This window comes from Aquila chrysaetos, chromosome 19 (genome assembly GCF_900496995.4).
Source record: "Aquila chrysaetos chrysaetos chromosome 19, bAquChr1.4, whole genome shotgun sequence".
NCBI lineage: Eukaryota > Metazoa > Chordata > Aves > Accipitriformes > Accipitridae > Aquila > Aquila chrysaetos.
This window is the reverse complement of record NC_044022.1, coordinates 7,231,241-7,249,291: the sequence shown is the minus strand read 5'-3', so window position 1 is coordinate 7,249,291 and position 18,051 is coordinate 7,231,241. Positions and strand designations below refer to the sequence as shown.

Genomic DNA, 18,051 nt, shown 5'->3' with positions numbered 1-18,051 from the left:
GACAGGATTGTTATTAAATTTGAAGGAGAGGAAGAAGGGCGATTCTGCTAGCCTTTTGTAAAGCCAAGATAGCTCTCAGCATTCCTTGCCTAAAATTGTTCCTTTCTTCCGCATATCTCAAGACAGGTGCTGCAGAACTCAAGCTAATAATTTGAAGACTTGTCTGTATAAATGCAGGCAGTTAAAGAGTTCCTCTTAACATTAGGATTGGATTTAACTATGGTGTTACTCACTTATTCTTCCAGTCCATTTAGTTTTCTTTCATTGTTTTTATTTTGTAACTTCCATGTCAAAATATGTTGTTTATTGATTAAGAAGGGTATTTATTATTGTGGGATTTTTTAGGTCTATGATGTATTATTTATCGTTCAGGAATACATTTTAGGTTTTAATTACAGAAAACAGGGTTATTAGCACTACCAAGAAAGATTTTTTTAAACAGTAGCATCTTCTGCATTCATATTTCGTTCTTATTTCCCGTCATTGTTATTTCTGCTCATATATGAGAAAAAGGAATGAAAAAGGAATGGGTAATCATCCCCCTATGATTCATTCTAGTATTTGGAAGGCACTGCTAAGGTTCAGGCTGCACCATTCTTATCAGCTAAAATAATACATGTATTTGAATTGCTATGTTTAACTTTCAGGCTTCCATTTGTAGGCAGGTATTCCTGAGGTAATGACTGAGGGAATGTCTTCGCCGTGCTTCAGGCACCCCTTCCCAGCATGAGCAATGAGAGTTGCTTTTTCTTCTTACCCTGCAAGCTGTGTTCCACCATCCTTGCACCGTCCTTCCTTCTTCTTCAGCAGAAATCTTAATTCTTTCCTTCTTGACTTGTTCATCATTATGAGTAGGGGAGGGGAGAAAATGCACCCAGTCAGGGAGTGAAGGATGAAAGTTATGGCAGTGGAATTGACAGTCTTTTTGTGCTCACCACTATCAGCATTTGCCTGACCTCTGAACCCACTGTATATAACTACCCTAAACTAGAAAATCTGATAGCAATTTCAAGCTTGGTAGTTCACTGGAATTCACACTTTCGGTTGAGTTACTGCTGGATCTTGAGCTAAGGAGCTTTTTAGGATCTGGGCTTGACTATTATCCTGAATTTCACTCCTGTTGTCTCAATGCCAACTATGTAAGACATAGCCAGCTGTATATGAGGCAGAGTTTAAAAAGTGGTTCTGTTGCAGTCATAGAGGGATATTTTATTCCCGAAGATTCTATGTTTCATGAGAAGTTCTGCTTCCAGTGTAAAAACATTACATTTCCTGGACCTGCAGAACGTTTCATTTTGCTTAAATGTTACAAACATATATACAGATGAAAAAAATGGTAATTTCCAGGTTAGTATACCAACTTAAATTTTCTTCAACATGACCTTCACTCTCATGAAATTTTCTAGTTACACTAGAGTCCCTTGGGTTTCTCTCATCCTGAGCAAATACTTTTAAGACAAGAATTCTTAATTTCAGTTTTCTAAAATTTGCTCCACTGATGACATCTAGCTTGACCTTCTTTCAAGTGGGTGAACTATAAGCAGTGTTTCCCTAAAATATTATTAAAAGGAATCATGGAGTAGCAGACAACTTGCGAAAGAGCATAAATCTCTGGAATCTGCACAGGTAGAGAATTCCAGACTGGGAGGTAGTCCCAGTGTATAGCATGTTTTGTAGTTGGGAAGTGAACAAGTGTAGATCCCTGGTTTCCTCCTTCTCCATTTAAGAGGAAGTGAAAGTTATACTAAGGAGTCCTGCAAGGCTTAACACATATTACTGGTACCAGAGTCCCTGCTGTAATGTTTCTGCATGCCTAGATGTTACTGAGAGCTGGAATGATTTAATCTCATCCCAGCTCAGTTTGCAAGACAACAGAAGCACCTTAAATTAAAATAGTCCCTTATTAGGAGGGGAGGAAGAAAGAGGACAATGTCAGGGAAGTTCTGCATGTGTTATCTTGGCTGATTCATTCATTTTTCTAACCTCCTAATTTCCTAGACAGGCAGCTACTAGGGTCAGTGTTCAAAGAAACAAGTTGCATCCCTGCAAAAAAGGCAACTTTGGTAAGGATATCATCAAATATGGTAGTTAAACTAAGGAGTGGCTGGGGATAGAGAACAAACTTCATTAGTACAGTCCTGAAGTTGGGCGGGGTGGAGGAAGGGGGGAAAGAAAGAAAATTTCAGGAGAGTGAAGGTCATGTTGAAGAAAATTCAAGTTGGTATACTAAACTGGAAATTACCATTTTCTCATCTGTATATATGTTAGTAACATTTAAGCAGAATGGAACTTTCTGCAGGTCCAGGAAATGTAGTATATTTTTATGCTGGAAGCGGAACTTCTCATTAAGCACAGAATCTTAGTCAAGAGAATGGGAATAAAATATCCCTCTATGACTGCAACAGAATGACTTTTTAAACTCTGCTCCATACATAGCTGGCTAATTTATCTTTTTTCCTTCCTTTCTTACCAAATCCGGCTACTGCAGCTGGATTTCAGATCTGCAGGAACCATATATCTAGAATTTTAACAAAGATGGAAGAAAGCAGCACGTTTCTTGACTCTGAATGCAGTTAAAGCACCGGTAATTCCAGCACTGTATGCAAGGCAGGGGAAGCTGTATCAGAAGTAGTTACACCGGCTGTTCAGCAAGTAACTTGGATTTAAGTTGACTAACATTAGTGATATTTTATACCTAGTATCAGTATTTAGGAACCTTTATCTATTTGGCTGATGGGTAAAGGACGGCAGCAGCATTTTGTGGAAAATTCCTGATTCAGTCAACTAGACCCAGGAAAGGGTGCAAGTCTGCAACCTTGAAATTGAGGGAACCACTAAAGCTACTGAGAGTCTAGAAAACTAGCAAAGAGGTTGTGAAGGCAAGGATTAGACTGAGATATGGGTATGTATTGGTTTTGTGTGGCAAGGTTTTGGTAGCGGGGCGGGTTACAGGGGTGGCTTCTGTAAGAAGTTGCTGGAAGCTTCCCCTGCGTTCGAGAGAGAGAGCCAATACCAGCCGGCTCTAAGACGGACCCGCCGCCAGCCAAGGCCGAGCCAACCAGCGATAGTGGTAGTGGTAATGCCTCTGTGATAACATTTTAATAAGGAAAAAAAGTTGGGACAGGCAGATTTCGGCAGCCGGAGAGAGGAGTGAGAACATGTAAGAGAAACAACCCTGCAGACCCCCAGGTCAGTGAAGAAGGAGGGGAGGAGATGCTCCAGGCGCCGGAGCAGAGATTCCCCTGCAGCCCGTGGGGAAGACCATGGTGAGGCAGGCTGTCCCCCTACAGTCCATGGAGGTCCACGGTGGAGCAGATCTCCACCTGTAGCCCGTGGAGGACCCCACGCCGGAGCAGGTGGGTTTCCCGAAGGAGGCTGTGACCCCGTGGGAACCCTGCGCTGGAGCAGGTTCCTGGCAGGACCTGCGGATCTGTGAAGAGAGGAGCCCACGGAGCAGGTTTTCTGGCAGGACTTGTGACCCCGTGGGGGACCCACGCTGGAGCAGTGTGCTCCTGAAGGACTGCACACCGTGGAAAGGACCCATGCTGGAGCAGTTCGTGAAGAACTGCAGCCCGTGGGAAGGGCCCACGTTGGAGAAGTTCGTGGAGGACTGTCTCCCGTGGGTGGGACCCCACGCTGGAGCAGGGAAGAGTGTGATGAGTCCTGCCCCTGAGGAGGATGAAGCGGCAGAAAACAACGTGTGATGAACTGACCGTAAACCCCATTCCCCGTCCCCCTGTGCCGCTGGGGGGGGGTTGGTAGAGAAGCCGGGAGTGAAGTTGTGCCCGGGAAGAAGGGAGGGGTGGAGGGAAGGTGTTCTGAGATTTGGTTTTATTTCTCATTACTCTGCTCTGGTTGATTTGTAATAAAGTGAGTTAATTTTCCCCAAGTTGAGTCTGTTTTGCCCGTGACGGTAAGTGGTGAGTGATCTCTCTCTTGTCCTTATCTCGACCCACAAGCTCTTTGTTATATTTTCTCTCCCCTGTCCAGTTGAGGAGGGGGAGTGATAGAGCGGCTTTGGTGGGCACCTGGCAATCAGCCAGGGTCAACCCATCACAGGGTAACAGAAGACCAGGACCTCCATGGTAGCAATCTTTGAAATATTTTTACTACCACATGCAAGACCATGTGGAAAGAACATGAGTAACAAAAGGGGCTCAAATTCATTAGGAGCTGGGAATATTTTTGAACTAGAGGGAACCAGTAATAGGAATGATATCTTCATTTTAACAGAAATGGAACCAGGCACCTGACACTTTAAAAAGATTAGAACTTTTTAAACTTAAGGTTGAGGGAAAGCTGAATAGTGCAGAGGAGCACATTTGGAATGATGTGAAGAGGGAAGTTATAAAAAACGTACATCCCCAGCTACAGGATAAAAAAGAACCTGGCAGTAGGATATGATGAACAAAGTCTTACTTAAATTGGAGGTAGAAGACTGGGAATTAAAGGGAAGTTATACATGTTTCTATAGCCTCAGAATAAGACAGGAAAATTAAAATGATTAGCTTTAAGGAAGCTAAGAAACTAAATGAACCTGAATAGTCATGTTGAAAACAGAAGGAAAACAGTCAGTGGGTAACACCAAGTTAAAAACATACGGGAAAGACAGAATAGGACATGCAAGTGGTGCCATGTGTTAACAGAAGTTTACTGTAAAGACAGATTGATAAAGCAGTTGTATCAACAACTCAGCAGTTACATCAACATGCTCATGGACTGAAATGTGCAATCTAAACATAATAATAATAATATTAATGGTATAAATATGATTGATAATATTAAAGACTATATTGCCAATGACCTGACCAGAGTGATTACAATGACTGTGACTTGCTGTAATGGATCAGAAACACTATGAGAGGAAACTGGTTTTTTTATTTTACCTTTGTAGTATAAATGTTATAATTAGGTCCAACATTCAGACCACATTTTTAGATCCTATAAGTGACTGGTCTGGGGAGGAGTTTTTCAGGAAGCAGAGTCATTTCCTGACTTAATTCTGAGCAGTGCACAAGGTCTCTTTCATGTTGTTGTCAAGGAATGTATTGTAACATTGGCCATGTTGACGTTAGAGTAAATATCTTTGATGGAGTAAGGAGAGCTGAAGAATCTTAGTCATTGTTCTTAACTTTAAAAAGGGCACTATGTAAAAAGGAAATAGCCTGTGAAAAGGAAACAGATTTTTGCATGTGACTATTTCACAATATCATATCAGGTGCTCAGGGTAAATACGTATTTAAAAGACATGGCTAAACCGGTATAGCTAAGAAGCAGGATGAGGAGTTGTTAGAAGCAGGAAGGTATTCATAAAAACACGTTAGTTGTATCAAATGGGGTAAAAAGGATCAGAACTCCAATAGGCTAAATGTAACAATACAGTAGAGGAGTCCAAGCAGTATTTAAGAACTTGAAAAAAAACATAAGTATTTTCTCAAATTGCATGTAAGGCTGCCACAGAGACTCTAGACAATCAAAGTTTAGCAGGATTATTTAGACACTAAGTCTATTGAAGAAAATAAATTCCTGATAATGTATAGTTGCACCTTTTTTTCCAACAAGTAACCAATTCTGATGTCAAGGTTAACCCTGCTTGGAGCAGGGAATAGCACTAGGTGATCTCCAGAGGTTCCTTCCAACTTTCATGTTTTGTGATTCTATGATTCTGTTCTGGGGAAACTGTTACATCATAGATCAAAGACTACCTCTCATCACCTCATGAACAATTGAACGCAGTAACACAGGTACACCATCGTTCCACAGCAAACTCCTGTCTTCTGTCATACTGTAGAGGACAAGAAAGCAAATTAAGCAGTCTCCTTCTACTTTGTCTGTTTGTATTAGCTGAAAGCCTTGACTAAGAATTTAAATGACTCATAATTCAAGTCATTTAGTTCATACCTAGCTTAATGATAAACATTTTGTTAAATGCATGATTAAAGAAAAAGGGATCTAGTGGAATGAATCTATTCTGGCTTCTGCTTCACATGTAAAATATATTTAAATCCAGGGAGGGGAGAGAGAGAGAAACCTCACAGCCAGAAGAGCTTGCAATCATTTCTGTTCTGATATTGACTGCAATACATTATGTATCTTCTGTTCTGGTGGACTTGCAGTCCTTTGTGCAAACACTTAAATGATCTTGACACATTATTGGATCTCAGTCTTTCATTGTTAGGTGAAAACAATGGCTGTACAGACTGCTCTTTTCTCCTTTCTGAAAGACTGATTTCTAAAATCTGTAATAGTAAGGAGAGCTCCCTGAGGTCTAGCCAGTAGCCCTGTGGATGAGACAGTCATCTAGATGTGGGTATCTCACCCACATCATCATCCAATCACTTTTACATCAGTTATTCTAAGTTGTGTTCTTGAAAAGATTTTTCTTGTCTACCAAGACAGAGTAACATATGTTGGAAATCTCAGGAAAGTAAATAATAGTGAGATTTTAAATTTTTTTTCCACATTACAATACTCAAGGTCACTTAAGGAAACTTAGCTGTAATGGTGACTGAATTTCAGAGAGAAGATTCACTACTTTTTTTTTTTTTTTTTAAATTAAAGCATTTTAAGGCATTTTACATGAAAGACATGGGATTTCTCACACCAGAAACTAGCTACTTCTTAAAATGTTAGTAAGGCATACAAAAATTTTAAATAATTTACAAAGAAATCCGTCTAGTATTTTTGCTTGGCTTTTTGATTCTGAAGGAAGTATCATGAAAATTGACTTTTTTCTGATGCAATTAATGTTTGGGGAGTTTGTTAAAGGAGGAAAAATAAATCAAGTTGAAACCAAAGTTTTAAACGCATTTTTACTGTAAATTACATTCAAAAATACACAGATATTAGACAAAGAATAATTTTTAATATAGCACTTCATCCTATGCTGTCAGTGACTACCTTTCAGCTATTGCAGTGGTACTTAAAATGTGCAAAGCTGTTAATTGTGACCATGTCATAGTTATTATGTAAATTTGCACTGCGGGGTATGCAAACAGTTAACTAGGCAATATGAAATTCTTTGCCAGTTTCCACAAATTACACTGCGGGGATCCAGCTCTTTCTAGCTGATGATACTAGTTTACAATTCAAACTGTAATATACCATATAATACACAAATCTCAGCAAAGCAAGGTTGGGCAAGATTAAATACAGTATGTTGGAACGGGGGAGGGTTGAAAGGAACTAGAAAATTTTCGTCTAGTCATGAGAGTTTGAGTTTTCCCTGCCTTTCTGATTTTGTGTTTAAAGCTTTTCCATATAGATTCCAAAAGTTTCGCTTCTTTTCTTTGAACAACAGGTTTGCCTCAACTGTTTTTCCTCTGTCAGGAAAATACTCCAGCTGCACCTATTTCCTCTTGGTTAATCAGTGGACTGCTTCTGTCCTCCACAAAGACAAAAGTGTGCATGCCTGAATGCCACCAAAGTGTGAAGTCTTAATGTACTTCAGATGTTCATACTATATAATAATATCCATCTAGCCCAATGCATTATATAAAAACAACATTAATGAACATAATGTTCCATGAAGATACTGTATGCAGATTGTAAAAGTAGTTCTCACTTGCCTGAATTGACAGGTTGTTTTAGTTTAGTTTACAGTTTGTTTATAATGGCACAAGAATTTAGTTTAAATAGTTAAAATAGTCTTTCTACTGAACTGTTTTAGTTTAGCACTATGACCTCTTTCATACCCACACATACTGTGAATTTTCTTGCATGTGAATGAATATACTTCATGTAAAGAGAGAAGAGTAGAAGCACTGATGACTGAAGATCCCTTTCAAAAGAATGTGTGTAGTATGAGCGTTAGTGGTGCAAATGTCTTCATGAAACCTCACTAGTTCTTAACTCTGATTTGAAAAGGTTCTCTGGAGTGCTAAGCTCTTTGTCTCTGCTGAAAGTCCCAACATAGTTGGAAACAGCCCAAAAATATAAAATGCTAATAATTATATAATTATTAATGGAATTATAGTTGGTTATTAGTATTAACAAACTAAGTAGTTTTATATTTAAATTATGCTTTCTAATAGTTTATTATTATTAGTTGCTTTATGACAACATGACAAGTACTTGAGTAGTACAGTTCTGAACTGTGCATTAAGGAGAATTTTATTTATGTTCAAGAAAATAACATAGCCTTTTATGAACAAAAACAGTGAAAACATGATTTTACAATTGAAATAAACTGAGATTGCTTATTTTAATTGAAATAGTGTTCTGTCTTCAGCAATTCCTACAGATAAAAAATTCCTGAAAATAATATGATTAACAAGCTTCTACTCAGGCTTGCTTTCCCAAGCAGGCTTACTGATAAGTTTGCAAATTCCTTCTTCAAAACACAGTTGTCTTAATTGAATATTCCAGAGCTATCAGAATAGCTTTTTCAACCTGATGCCCAAACTAACCTAAATCCAACAGTAACATTATTGATGGACAGTTTTTCAATATGTAGGTATTAATATAAAAACCTCCTGGACCTCTGAATCATGCAAATCACAGAAGCCAGTCTCCAAGTGTTGCATAGAAAAAGGTGGAATAGATCCAAGGAAATATTCTGTCATAGCTACGTATTTTTAGAGGGCAGCTTTAGTAACACAATCTAAAGAACATACAGCTCATTCTCCGGCAGCTCATCTATGTATTGCTATAGGCATGAATTTCATGCATTACTTGCAACACTTACAAGTAATGCCTAAACACATGAGAAAATCTCACATGGTCAAAATATCTGCAGTGTACAAGTAATTCACAAGTTCTATCTCATTTAAAATTATGACAAATCTTTTGGCAGCTAATTAGCATTCAGTGTCTGTTTTAACTCAGCAAACGGGCAAGAAGTAATTGGATAAAAATGGATCCCAGTAAAACAGATAATGACAATTGGAAAATACTTTCAAATAGCAAACTACCATGATAGAGCTCGATCCCATGAATTATGGCCACATATACAAAAATCTGTAAGGAATATGCAAGTAGTTGACCTTAATCTTCTTTGGCTTCTGATTGCATAGTCCCTTGAGTAGGAACACCAAGAAATTCTACTTTCAATTAAGTAGAAGATTTTTTTATTATGGTACTGCTGACATGATCCAAATAATACATGTTTTTGTGGCCCATTTGAATGATGTCAGAATTTAGTCTGCACTATAGGTTGCCCGGACTGTTCTTATACTCTGTAGTTTGTCACTGTGTGCTGCCTCCTTGTAAAAGAATATAAAGATAACAGTTACCAAAATCATTGTGCAAACTTCTTGCTTCTCCAACTAACCTGTGTATACCCAGGTGTCTAAGTAACCACTTCCTTCTGGTATCTGTTTAGTATGCTCCTACACAACCAACTTATAGTTTCATGGTTATTCCATTTACAAATCACATTTTTCATCATAGTACTAAATATCTGTTGTTTTCCTTCTAAGAGTCTCTCTTGAATCCTGGCAGACTTCACCAGCCAACTGAGGTCTGCCTGTCTAAGGCTTTCCTTTCAGCCCAGCTTCTTAAAACAGCCCAAACCTATAAAAGCATTTCTCTCTGACTTCTCCAGACAGGTCTGAGATTATTCTCCTGTGTGATTTCAGCTTGTGAATGTCTAAGTCAGTAATATGGAAGGTTGATTGCTCCAGAAGAAACAGTCCAACAGTATAAATTCTTAAAGGATTTCCCCTGTAATTACTTGGTATTGGGCCACTAATTCTCTTAAAAATCATTAAATATTATATTAAGTAGCAAAGCTTAATCCTTTTCAAAGCAGTCAGTTGTCTAGGCGAGCATTAGCCATTTGCTAGGACCAAAGCAATTTTTGGCAGTATTAATAATGCTTAGGAACAACAAAACTGTTTTCTGTTAGACAAAATAATTTGTGCAGGGAACAATGCTGGGCTGGGAGATGTCCCCTGTGGAATTTCTGAAGGGCTGAAAACAATGACAAAATTCATAGGCTTTTTAGTTAAATGCATAATGGATTTTGACCTCGCTTCATTAAACACCAGTACATAATACATTATGTATAAAACCCTCAACTCACACAATAAACATTTTACAACAGGGTAAAAATGGAACGGAGAACAGGAATCAAAAGAATCCTATCTTCTTGTTAAATTACATGCTTCTAGAAATCATTCTGGTTGGAAATAATTTGACCAAATGTCTAAAACATATAGGTATGTACATATGAAAAAGTCATCCCAGGCTCTCTTTATTTCTCATTTTATGGAGAGATGTTAAATACATCTAAGGTGCAGTTCATTGGATGTCTAAAATATACATCTAAAATAAGTCAGATAAATAATTCCCAGCAGGGCTAGGTTTCTCTCCATTGACCATAAAGGGAATCCAGGTTGACTGTCTCAGATATTGAAGGCTAAATTGTTGGTGTCTGACATTGTGAGATGAATCCCAACCTCAGAGACCACTGTGGTGAGACTGACATAAAAATGTGATGATTTGAGAATTAATTTACTCTTTATCAAATGATGTTTCTACTGTGAAATTTACCTTGAAGATGTAGCAAACAGCAACACAAAGAACAGGCAAAGCTTAGATGCCACAGGTTAGAAATTTGTTGTTGAAGGTTCAGCTAGCTTCATGAGACTGCAGTTTCTGAAGAATGGTCCATTTTCCCACAGCCGTATTGAAATGACTTTTTAAGTGTTCTTAGAAATGGTTTTTATTTATCTCCAAAAAAACCCCACAGTCTGTCTTGTGAAGGGGGCTTCTGTTACCATGGAAATTTCTGTAGCTGTCATCTGTCTTGTTTCTTGTTATACTGACACTTAACAAGTATGTGTAAAGAAGGAAACAGTAAGAAATTCAGAGGGTGCTATAATAATGCTATGTTAGGGTATTAGATAGTTGTACTATACCTGAGCAAGAACTGTATGGGTTATTTCTCAAAGTATATCTGTTGGTGTCACCAGATAACAGTTACTGCATCCTATCCTGTCAGTTACAGCGTTAAAGAGAAGTGTGTGGAAGTAAGTGTAAAGATTTTTCTAAGCATTTTATGAAACCCATTGTAAGTATAAATGTCCCAATTTGTCTTACTTGGCAGAGCATGGTAAAGTAGGTTTAAGATAAAGGGCAACTTCTATGTGAGTGATATGGTTTGATATGGTTGTGTTATACAATGATTAGCAGGAAAACAGAAAAAAAATAGTTGCAATTCATATATAAACAGTATCCTATAATCAGTACTAGGTGCTTGAGTAATACACGGAACTGAAAAATGTAATGATAGTTTTAAACAAACGTAGTTTATGTGGTGAATATCAAGTATCATCTTGTAAATCTACAATGTTTTGCAGTAATGTTAAGCCAAGTGATTTCAGAATCTATGATTCTCCACTAATATATCATTATACTATTTTCAGCAGATGAAAAGATTTATATACATAGTATCATGAGCAACTGAGACTGATAGCAGCAAAAATTTAATTAAAATATTGTCCCATGATGGCTGTAGCATAGTTACATTATGAACTGCTGATGAGCAAGTCTCATATTTTAATATAAACAAACAACATATTAAAAGATTTTTGAATGGAAGTGCAGAAATAAGATGAATACTGCATATATCCAAACAGATAATGCATGAACTTCTGTTCAGTTGTAAACTTATATTGCATTCTCTGTCTTGCAGTTTGATAGGAAGCTACAGGAACAAAAGACGACATCTTTCTAAACATTAGGGTTAGAACCGAGAGCCACAAGCTTGTTACAGACACAGGATGGCTCCGCAGGAGACTTGAAAAGAGCTTCTTTAACGACTTAGAGTAATTCAGCAGCTGGGCAAGGATGTAATTTAATCATGTTTTGAAAGTTGTGTGAGCAGAGCACAGTGATCTCATTCCCAGGAGTAAATTCAGAAATGAGAGGAGACCTTGTGTGAAACCTGTCTGAGGGCACTCTCATTTGGGAACATTATGTTGTAGAAAAGTTGACCAGTTGTTGGATGTAAGATGCCTGTGGATATACCTGACTCATGGGAAGTGCTTGCACTTACTATACCTATTTTTTGTACATCCATGGTTGGGTTTTTTTTTCGTTTTATATCGGTGGAAATGAGACAGATGTTGCCCACTGTTGTTCTAGATAAGCAGCTTTAGCTGCTGAGATTTTATTGTCTTGGCTGAAATTGTAAGCTTTAATGAATGGTTTGAATTGTTGGTGATCTCTGTGCTGAAAAAGTAGAAGTTAGTGAATATCCTCATGTTTTAAGGAAGTGCAGTTTGGTAAGATTTCTTTAAATTCAAAGAATGTTTCTTTAAGAACTTTAATATAAAGTGAAAGAAGTTGTTTAAACCCAGTAAGTAATGTTTTTATTGCTAATATATCTTTAAATATGAATATCTGATAAACTGAGAAATCATTATTTCCTTTACATTAGTAAGAACCATTTCATTCCTTTATATACAGATTCTGAAGCTTAACGTATTTTGTCATTCCAGTGAAACACAGTTAAGTTTCATAACACAAAGAATGCATTTTATTACTGAATTGAGGAAAGAATATGTGGAAGTGTTTTTAAACCTGTGCTTACAAATTACCATTACCACTTGTAACTATTTTTACAGTAAAATAATATTGTTCTGTGTGCCACCGATTATGATATGATCCTATGATCATATCGACTTTGATATCGATATGATCCATCCATTTTGTGATGGGAGAATTAGAATATTATGAAAAATGGGAAGAAGTGTTGCCATTCTATATAGGATAAAATAAATTTAAGCCTCCTGAAAATGGCAACTATGCAGTTCATATGTTAAAACATCACATTGTGTGTTCCAAAAAGTAAGGTGTAATTTGAATGGGACATGCTGAAAATGCTTTCCAGGTAAAACTTGATAAGAGTTTCTAGTTTCTAGTAACTTGCTATTACAATTATATCTTCATATTTTCCTTGAGGTTTTATATAAATATTTTTAATTTAACTCAAAAACTAAGCAGTCCCTGTTTTTTTCTTTACATAGCAGATGGTACGTGAACAATACACTACAACAACACCAGGCACTAGCCTAGAGAGGCCGAAGAATGAATATGTCTACAAAATTGGAATTTATGGCTGGAGAAAGCGTTGCCTCTACCTGTTTGTTCTCCTCCTGCTTATCATCCTCGTTGTGAATTTTTCTTTGACAATTTGGATTCTTAAAGTGATGTGGTTTTCCCCAGTAAGTGTCCTCTTTAATTTTCCATTCTTTTCTTACTCTCTTCCCTACCTTACCACTTCACTTATTATGTATGTACATCAGCTTCTCTGCATATAATAGATGGTTCTTTTTTCTTCCTTCTCAACTGTAATTTGTACTTTGGTTGAAAGCATATAAGAAATATCTGTCTTTGAATGTACTTCCTGATCTGTAATTTCTGTATTGGTAATAATCTTCAAAATACTGAGGTTGTTGATACCTTATATTGAGGTGAATCTAACCATTCTAGGAGAATGTATTTTACTGCTGTCTCATAGTCTCTGTTTATATTTTATAGATGTGTTTGCTGTAATTTTATCTCATACAGAATTCCTTAGTGTTAAAATATTGCTGACAGTTGCTGGTTTTTCTTAGCTTCCTTCTCCTATTTATCAGCATCTAAATTTTTAACAATTTATTTGCCCAGTTAATTACAGCTCAGAGGTAATTATTACTACCTCGTGCTTGAGGCTAAGCAGCTATATTATTCAGGAATAAAGTTAATAACTTTCCATTGTCGTATATATTTTAATATTTATAATATAATTTTGTGTGGTAGATTAAAGGGTAGCTTTCATAAGTCTGTAAGATGTAGCTTTAGTCAGAATGCAATAAAATGCATCAGTGAATATTGAAGCTAAGCTAATTTGTTCCTAACGTGCAGTCATGATACAGAAATGATTTGAATAGACTTCTTACAAGAAAAACAATAATAGTAAATTCCTACAGCTCTGCCCCTGCTACTGAAGAAAGTGTTATATTAAAGTTCCCATTATCTATCATTATTACGCCTCTGTCACTAACTGAAGGCCATTTTATCTTCATAGAAGTGTTTCTATACTCTCTCTTACTATAAAGTAGGTTAATTTTAAGTCCTGCTTACTAATATAGTTGCTAGTCCTTGAATTCCTGTCGTTTCTTCCCGCACATAAATTCTTTTCAGCACTGTTACTGTCATAGAGATTACAATGCAGAACATCTTAGATCACATATAATTCTTCTGTTATGCAGTTCACATGGAAGATGCACACTTAGTGACTGCACATCGTGTATCACAGAGAACATGAATAAATTAAAACTGTTTTCTGTGTGGCTCAGGTTTATATTTTTAAGAAGTTTTAAAAAATATTTTCTGTTGGTTTGGTTTCTTTGTATGAAACTGGGTATTTCTTCTCTAATATCGGTCAGGACTACAAAAATAGCATCAGAAACTCCACTTCTAGGAACTCCTATCTCCTACTAGTTATCTGTGAGGAAGGCACCAAATGCCTTGATCTGCTGAGGGACAGTGGCCTTCTGCCTTGGCAACAAGAGCAGTGGAATAACAGCTCAAGTAGTGCAGGCTTACGTTCTTTCACAAGGTGGGCTATGAATGCCATGGTTATAAGGGTTTTCCTAATTCTCTGTTAAAGAATCTATATTCCTGACATACCCGGTTAAATAGTGACTTAACTGTAATGCCTTCCTTAATTTGGGGTAATTTTAGGGAAATATCTATATTTCAGCTAAATATCAGCGATAAGAACATTTGTGCAAAGTACACATGTATGTCACAATCCTCAGCAAAAGTATGTATGAGGTCGTTAAGAACAGAGAACTTTTTTTGCTGGGTATTGTTTTAATAGAGTATATCTGTCAAGACAAGAAGTAACTCTGAAGATACCAGAAATGTCATCCAGAGAAGCGCTGCTAGCCTCAAAGAAAAGTCTAAGAAAGGGTATAGGCGTTAAGTGCATGTTCAAAGTCTGGAAGTATACTTGAAGCATCACAGTCCTTTCCTCTGTCCAAGGAAATGCCATGTGTAAAGAATGAGTGTAACAGTCGTAGAAATTATCAACACTATCATCAAACCCTATTCCTAATGGAATTAAGTATTTATGTGTCCAAGTTTGGGGGTATTGTTTGAAAGAGAGAGGTAATGATATATTCTCACATTTTTATGGTTCTTGAGTTCCAAGCTTGACAAGTATTTGCTATTTAGGAAATTAGTTGATTCATATATATCCTACTTATCCAATTAAACATTCCCATTATTGGGAAGAGTTTAAAAGTAATTGTGAAATATTATCCTATGCAGTCATCAGTTATTTGGCAAATATTAGGCTGTCAGCTGTAATAACACTTTTTATATTTATTAATTATGTATTCTTGGTATATTAGGTAGAGATTACACTACTTGTTATGTTTAATATTAGTAATAGATATTTTATTTTTAGCTAATACTTTAAAAGTATTCAGTCCTAGTTTTAAAAAAATACATGAAAATCTTATCCCTGTTAATATTAGAATATTAATAGCTATTAAAATATTAACAACTGTTTCTCTGTAAAATAATACAAGAAAAGTGCTATTCTTACTAAGTTTGATCTATTTAGAAAAAACATGATAAGCATTTAAAAAGGTATTTTTATAGTACAGTTCTGAAGAGAGTTTATGCTCAAAGAAAACTTTAAACATAACATCATTGTAGTATGTAGTTTTATTAGGAAAACAGTTTTGCAGTGTAGTGCATAGGGGTGCTGGTGCTTTAGTGATGGATTGGCATAGTTCTATAGCACAGCCCTTTCATGAGCCCACTCAAAGTTGACAAAATTGTTATTTAGACATCAAAGTTTCTTTTATAGGATAAAAATTGTTTTCTTTTTCTGTAAAGCATCCTTAAATCTTTCATTAAATAATAACTTGAAGGATACAAGAATCTCGTGCTATGTCTATTCATAGATCCAGATTAAAATGATAATGAACTTATGAACAAAGCTTCAACAAACTCTGGCATAGAATTAATCCACGCACACATCTCCTATCTCAACCCAAAAACCAGACAGCATGATAAATACTAGCAAACAAGCTAAGCTGATAAAGGAGAACGTGAACCAGACATAGATATGCTGCAAGCTTTTAATCTTCTTGTAGAAATTTGGAAGGATGTTGAAAGACAGAGACTTTTCTAAACTCCATTGTTTGAGAGGCCTTCAGCATTAAGTGAATACAACTAAATAGAACAGAATTTCATTTCATTTCATTTCATTTCATAAAATCTAGACTGAAAGGGAACAACCCAAACAGAGAATAGATTCCTTTTTTCATACTGCCCCAATTACATAACATATGAGCACCCCCAAGTTGTGCAGATTGATTCACAGGTATCAGATAACGTCTCATTCTTTTTTTTTCTTTTTCTCTCCTGGAGTTCAGGGCGACAGGGTCTCAAGTTTTTTTGAGGGGTGAGAGAAGAAAGCTGTGGTTTCATTATATGCAGGTGTTTTAGAGAAGACAGAATCAAATAGTTGTGCCTTGAGCATCCTGAATAAGGTGAAATAGAGTAATTTAAAAACTAGAATTAGTTTTGCATGAAAATTAGAAAGTTTGGAAAAAATGGAGGTTGAGGTTTTTTCCCCTGGACATAACATATCAAAGTTTTGCATGAAATAGAAATTCCAGATTTTGTTTTTAACATATTGATGCTTTCTGAGAACTAAAGGGGACTGCTAGTCCTAAGAGTTTAGAAACTAAGAATCTTAAGGGATTTAGGGCTGCAACAGGGTGAGGATGTCAGAAGTCCTGTGAACAATTCTGAAGGGTCTGATAGGTCTGAAAGAGGGGAACTTTAATGTCTCTGACATCTGCTGAAAGGACAAACATGGCAGGATGGCAGCAGTGAAGATTTCTAGAGGGTGTCAGGGATAACTTCTGGATAGGACAGCTAAGGATGGCACACAGTTGGATCTGCTGCTCAGGGTATCCCATGGGAGCCAGATCTGAAGGGTAAAATTACTTCGGAAAGCTTGTTGGTGTTTAAGAACAGTATCCTCCAAATGCAGGAATGATCTATCCTGATATTCAGGAAGATAAGTAGACTGGCTTAGCTAGACAGGTTACTTGTGACGGAGCTCCAATGCAAAAAGCAGTATAGAAGAGTTGGAAGCAAGGACAGGCTAGAAAGAAGAAATTTAGCAACATTGTCTGGGCCAGGAAATGTGTGAGGCTTCCTGTGTCAGGAAAGCCAAAGCTCAGCTTTAGTTAAGACTTAGAAGGGACAAAGGGCCGCAAGATGGGCTGCATGCATAGGTGCAGAGAGAACTGTCTGATTCTCTTGCAAAGTCACCCTCTGCCACATTTGAGAGGTTATGGAGACTGGGGAGATCCTCAATGACTGGGGGAAAGCAAGTGTTGCACTTGTCTTCAAAAAAAGAGGCCAAAGGGATAGTCTGGTGGATTAAGGGCTGCTCAGCCTCACTTCGGTCCCTGGGTAAATGATGGAGCAAGTCCTCTGGGAAGACGTTTCAAGGCCATGAAGGAGAATAAGATAATGGGGAACAGTCAGCATGGATCTACCAAGGGTGAATGATGCCTGACCAATGTGATTACCTTCTATGATAAAATGTTTGGAATTATAGACAATGGGAGGGCACAAGATGTCATTTACCTTAACTTCAGCAAGGCTTTTGATGCTCTCCCACAATACTCATCTACCCTAGTTAGGACATTACAGCCATGAAGGGTGGACAACCAGATAAGTAAAAAAAAATAAACTGGTTGGATGGTGAGGCTCGGAAGGTAGTTACTAATGTGTTGTACTCTACATGGAGGCCAGTAATAAGTGTTGCAGGGGTCTATCCTGGGACTGGTCCTTTTTAACAGCTTTATCAATGACTTAGAAGAGGTTGCAGAATGCTTGCTCACTAAGATTGCAGATTATACCAATTTGGGGGTACCATTCAATACTTTCAAGGCTCACATTCAGAGGAGCCTAGACAGGCTGAAGGTACGGTCCAACCTTATGAAATTCAAGGAGGTCAAATGCAAAGTCCTGCTCCTGGAAAGGAAGAGTCCCTGGCACCAGCACAGGCTGATTCTGCCT

The 18,051-nt window shown here is 37.3% G+C and overlaps 1 protein-coding gene across 5 annotated transcripts in view; it reads left to right on the top strand.

Moving 5' to 3' along the window:
• Window positions 1–18,051, top strand: part of SGCG (sarcoglycan gamma) — a 152,784-nt gene that overhangs the window by 67,980 nt on the left and 66,753 nt on the right. For 3 of the 5 annotated variants that reach the window (XM_030042229.2, XM_030042230.2, XM_030042232.1), the window contains one exon: window positions 12,975–13,172. In XM_030042229.2, coding sequence (XP_029898089.1) covers window positions 12,975–13,172 — 198 coding nt within the window. The remainder of the gene's footprint in view (window positions 1–12,974; window positions 13,173–18,051) is intronic. The other 2 variants (XM_030042231.2, XM_030042233.2) reach the window with 1 other exon arrangement.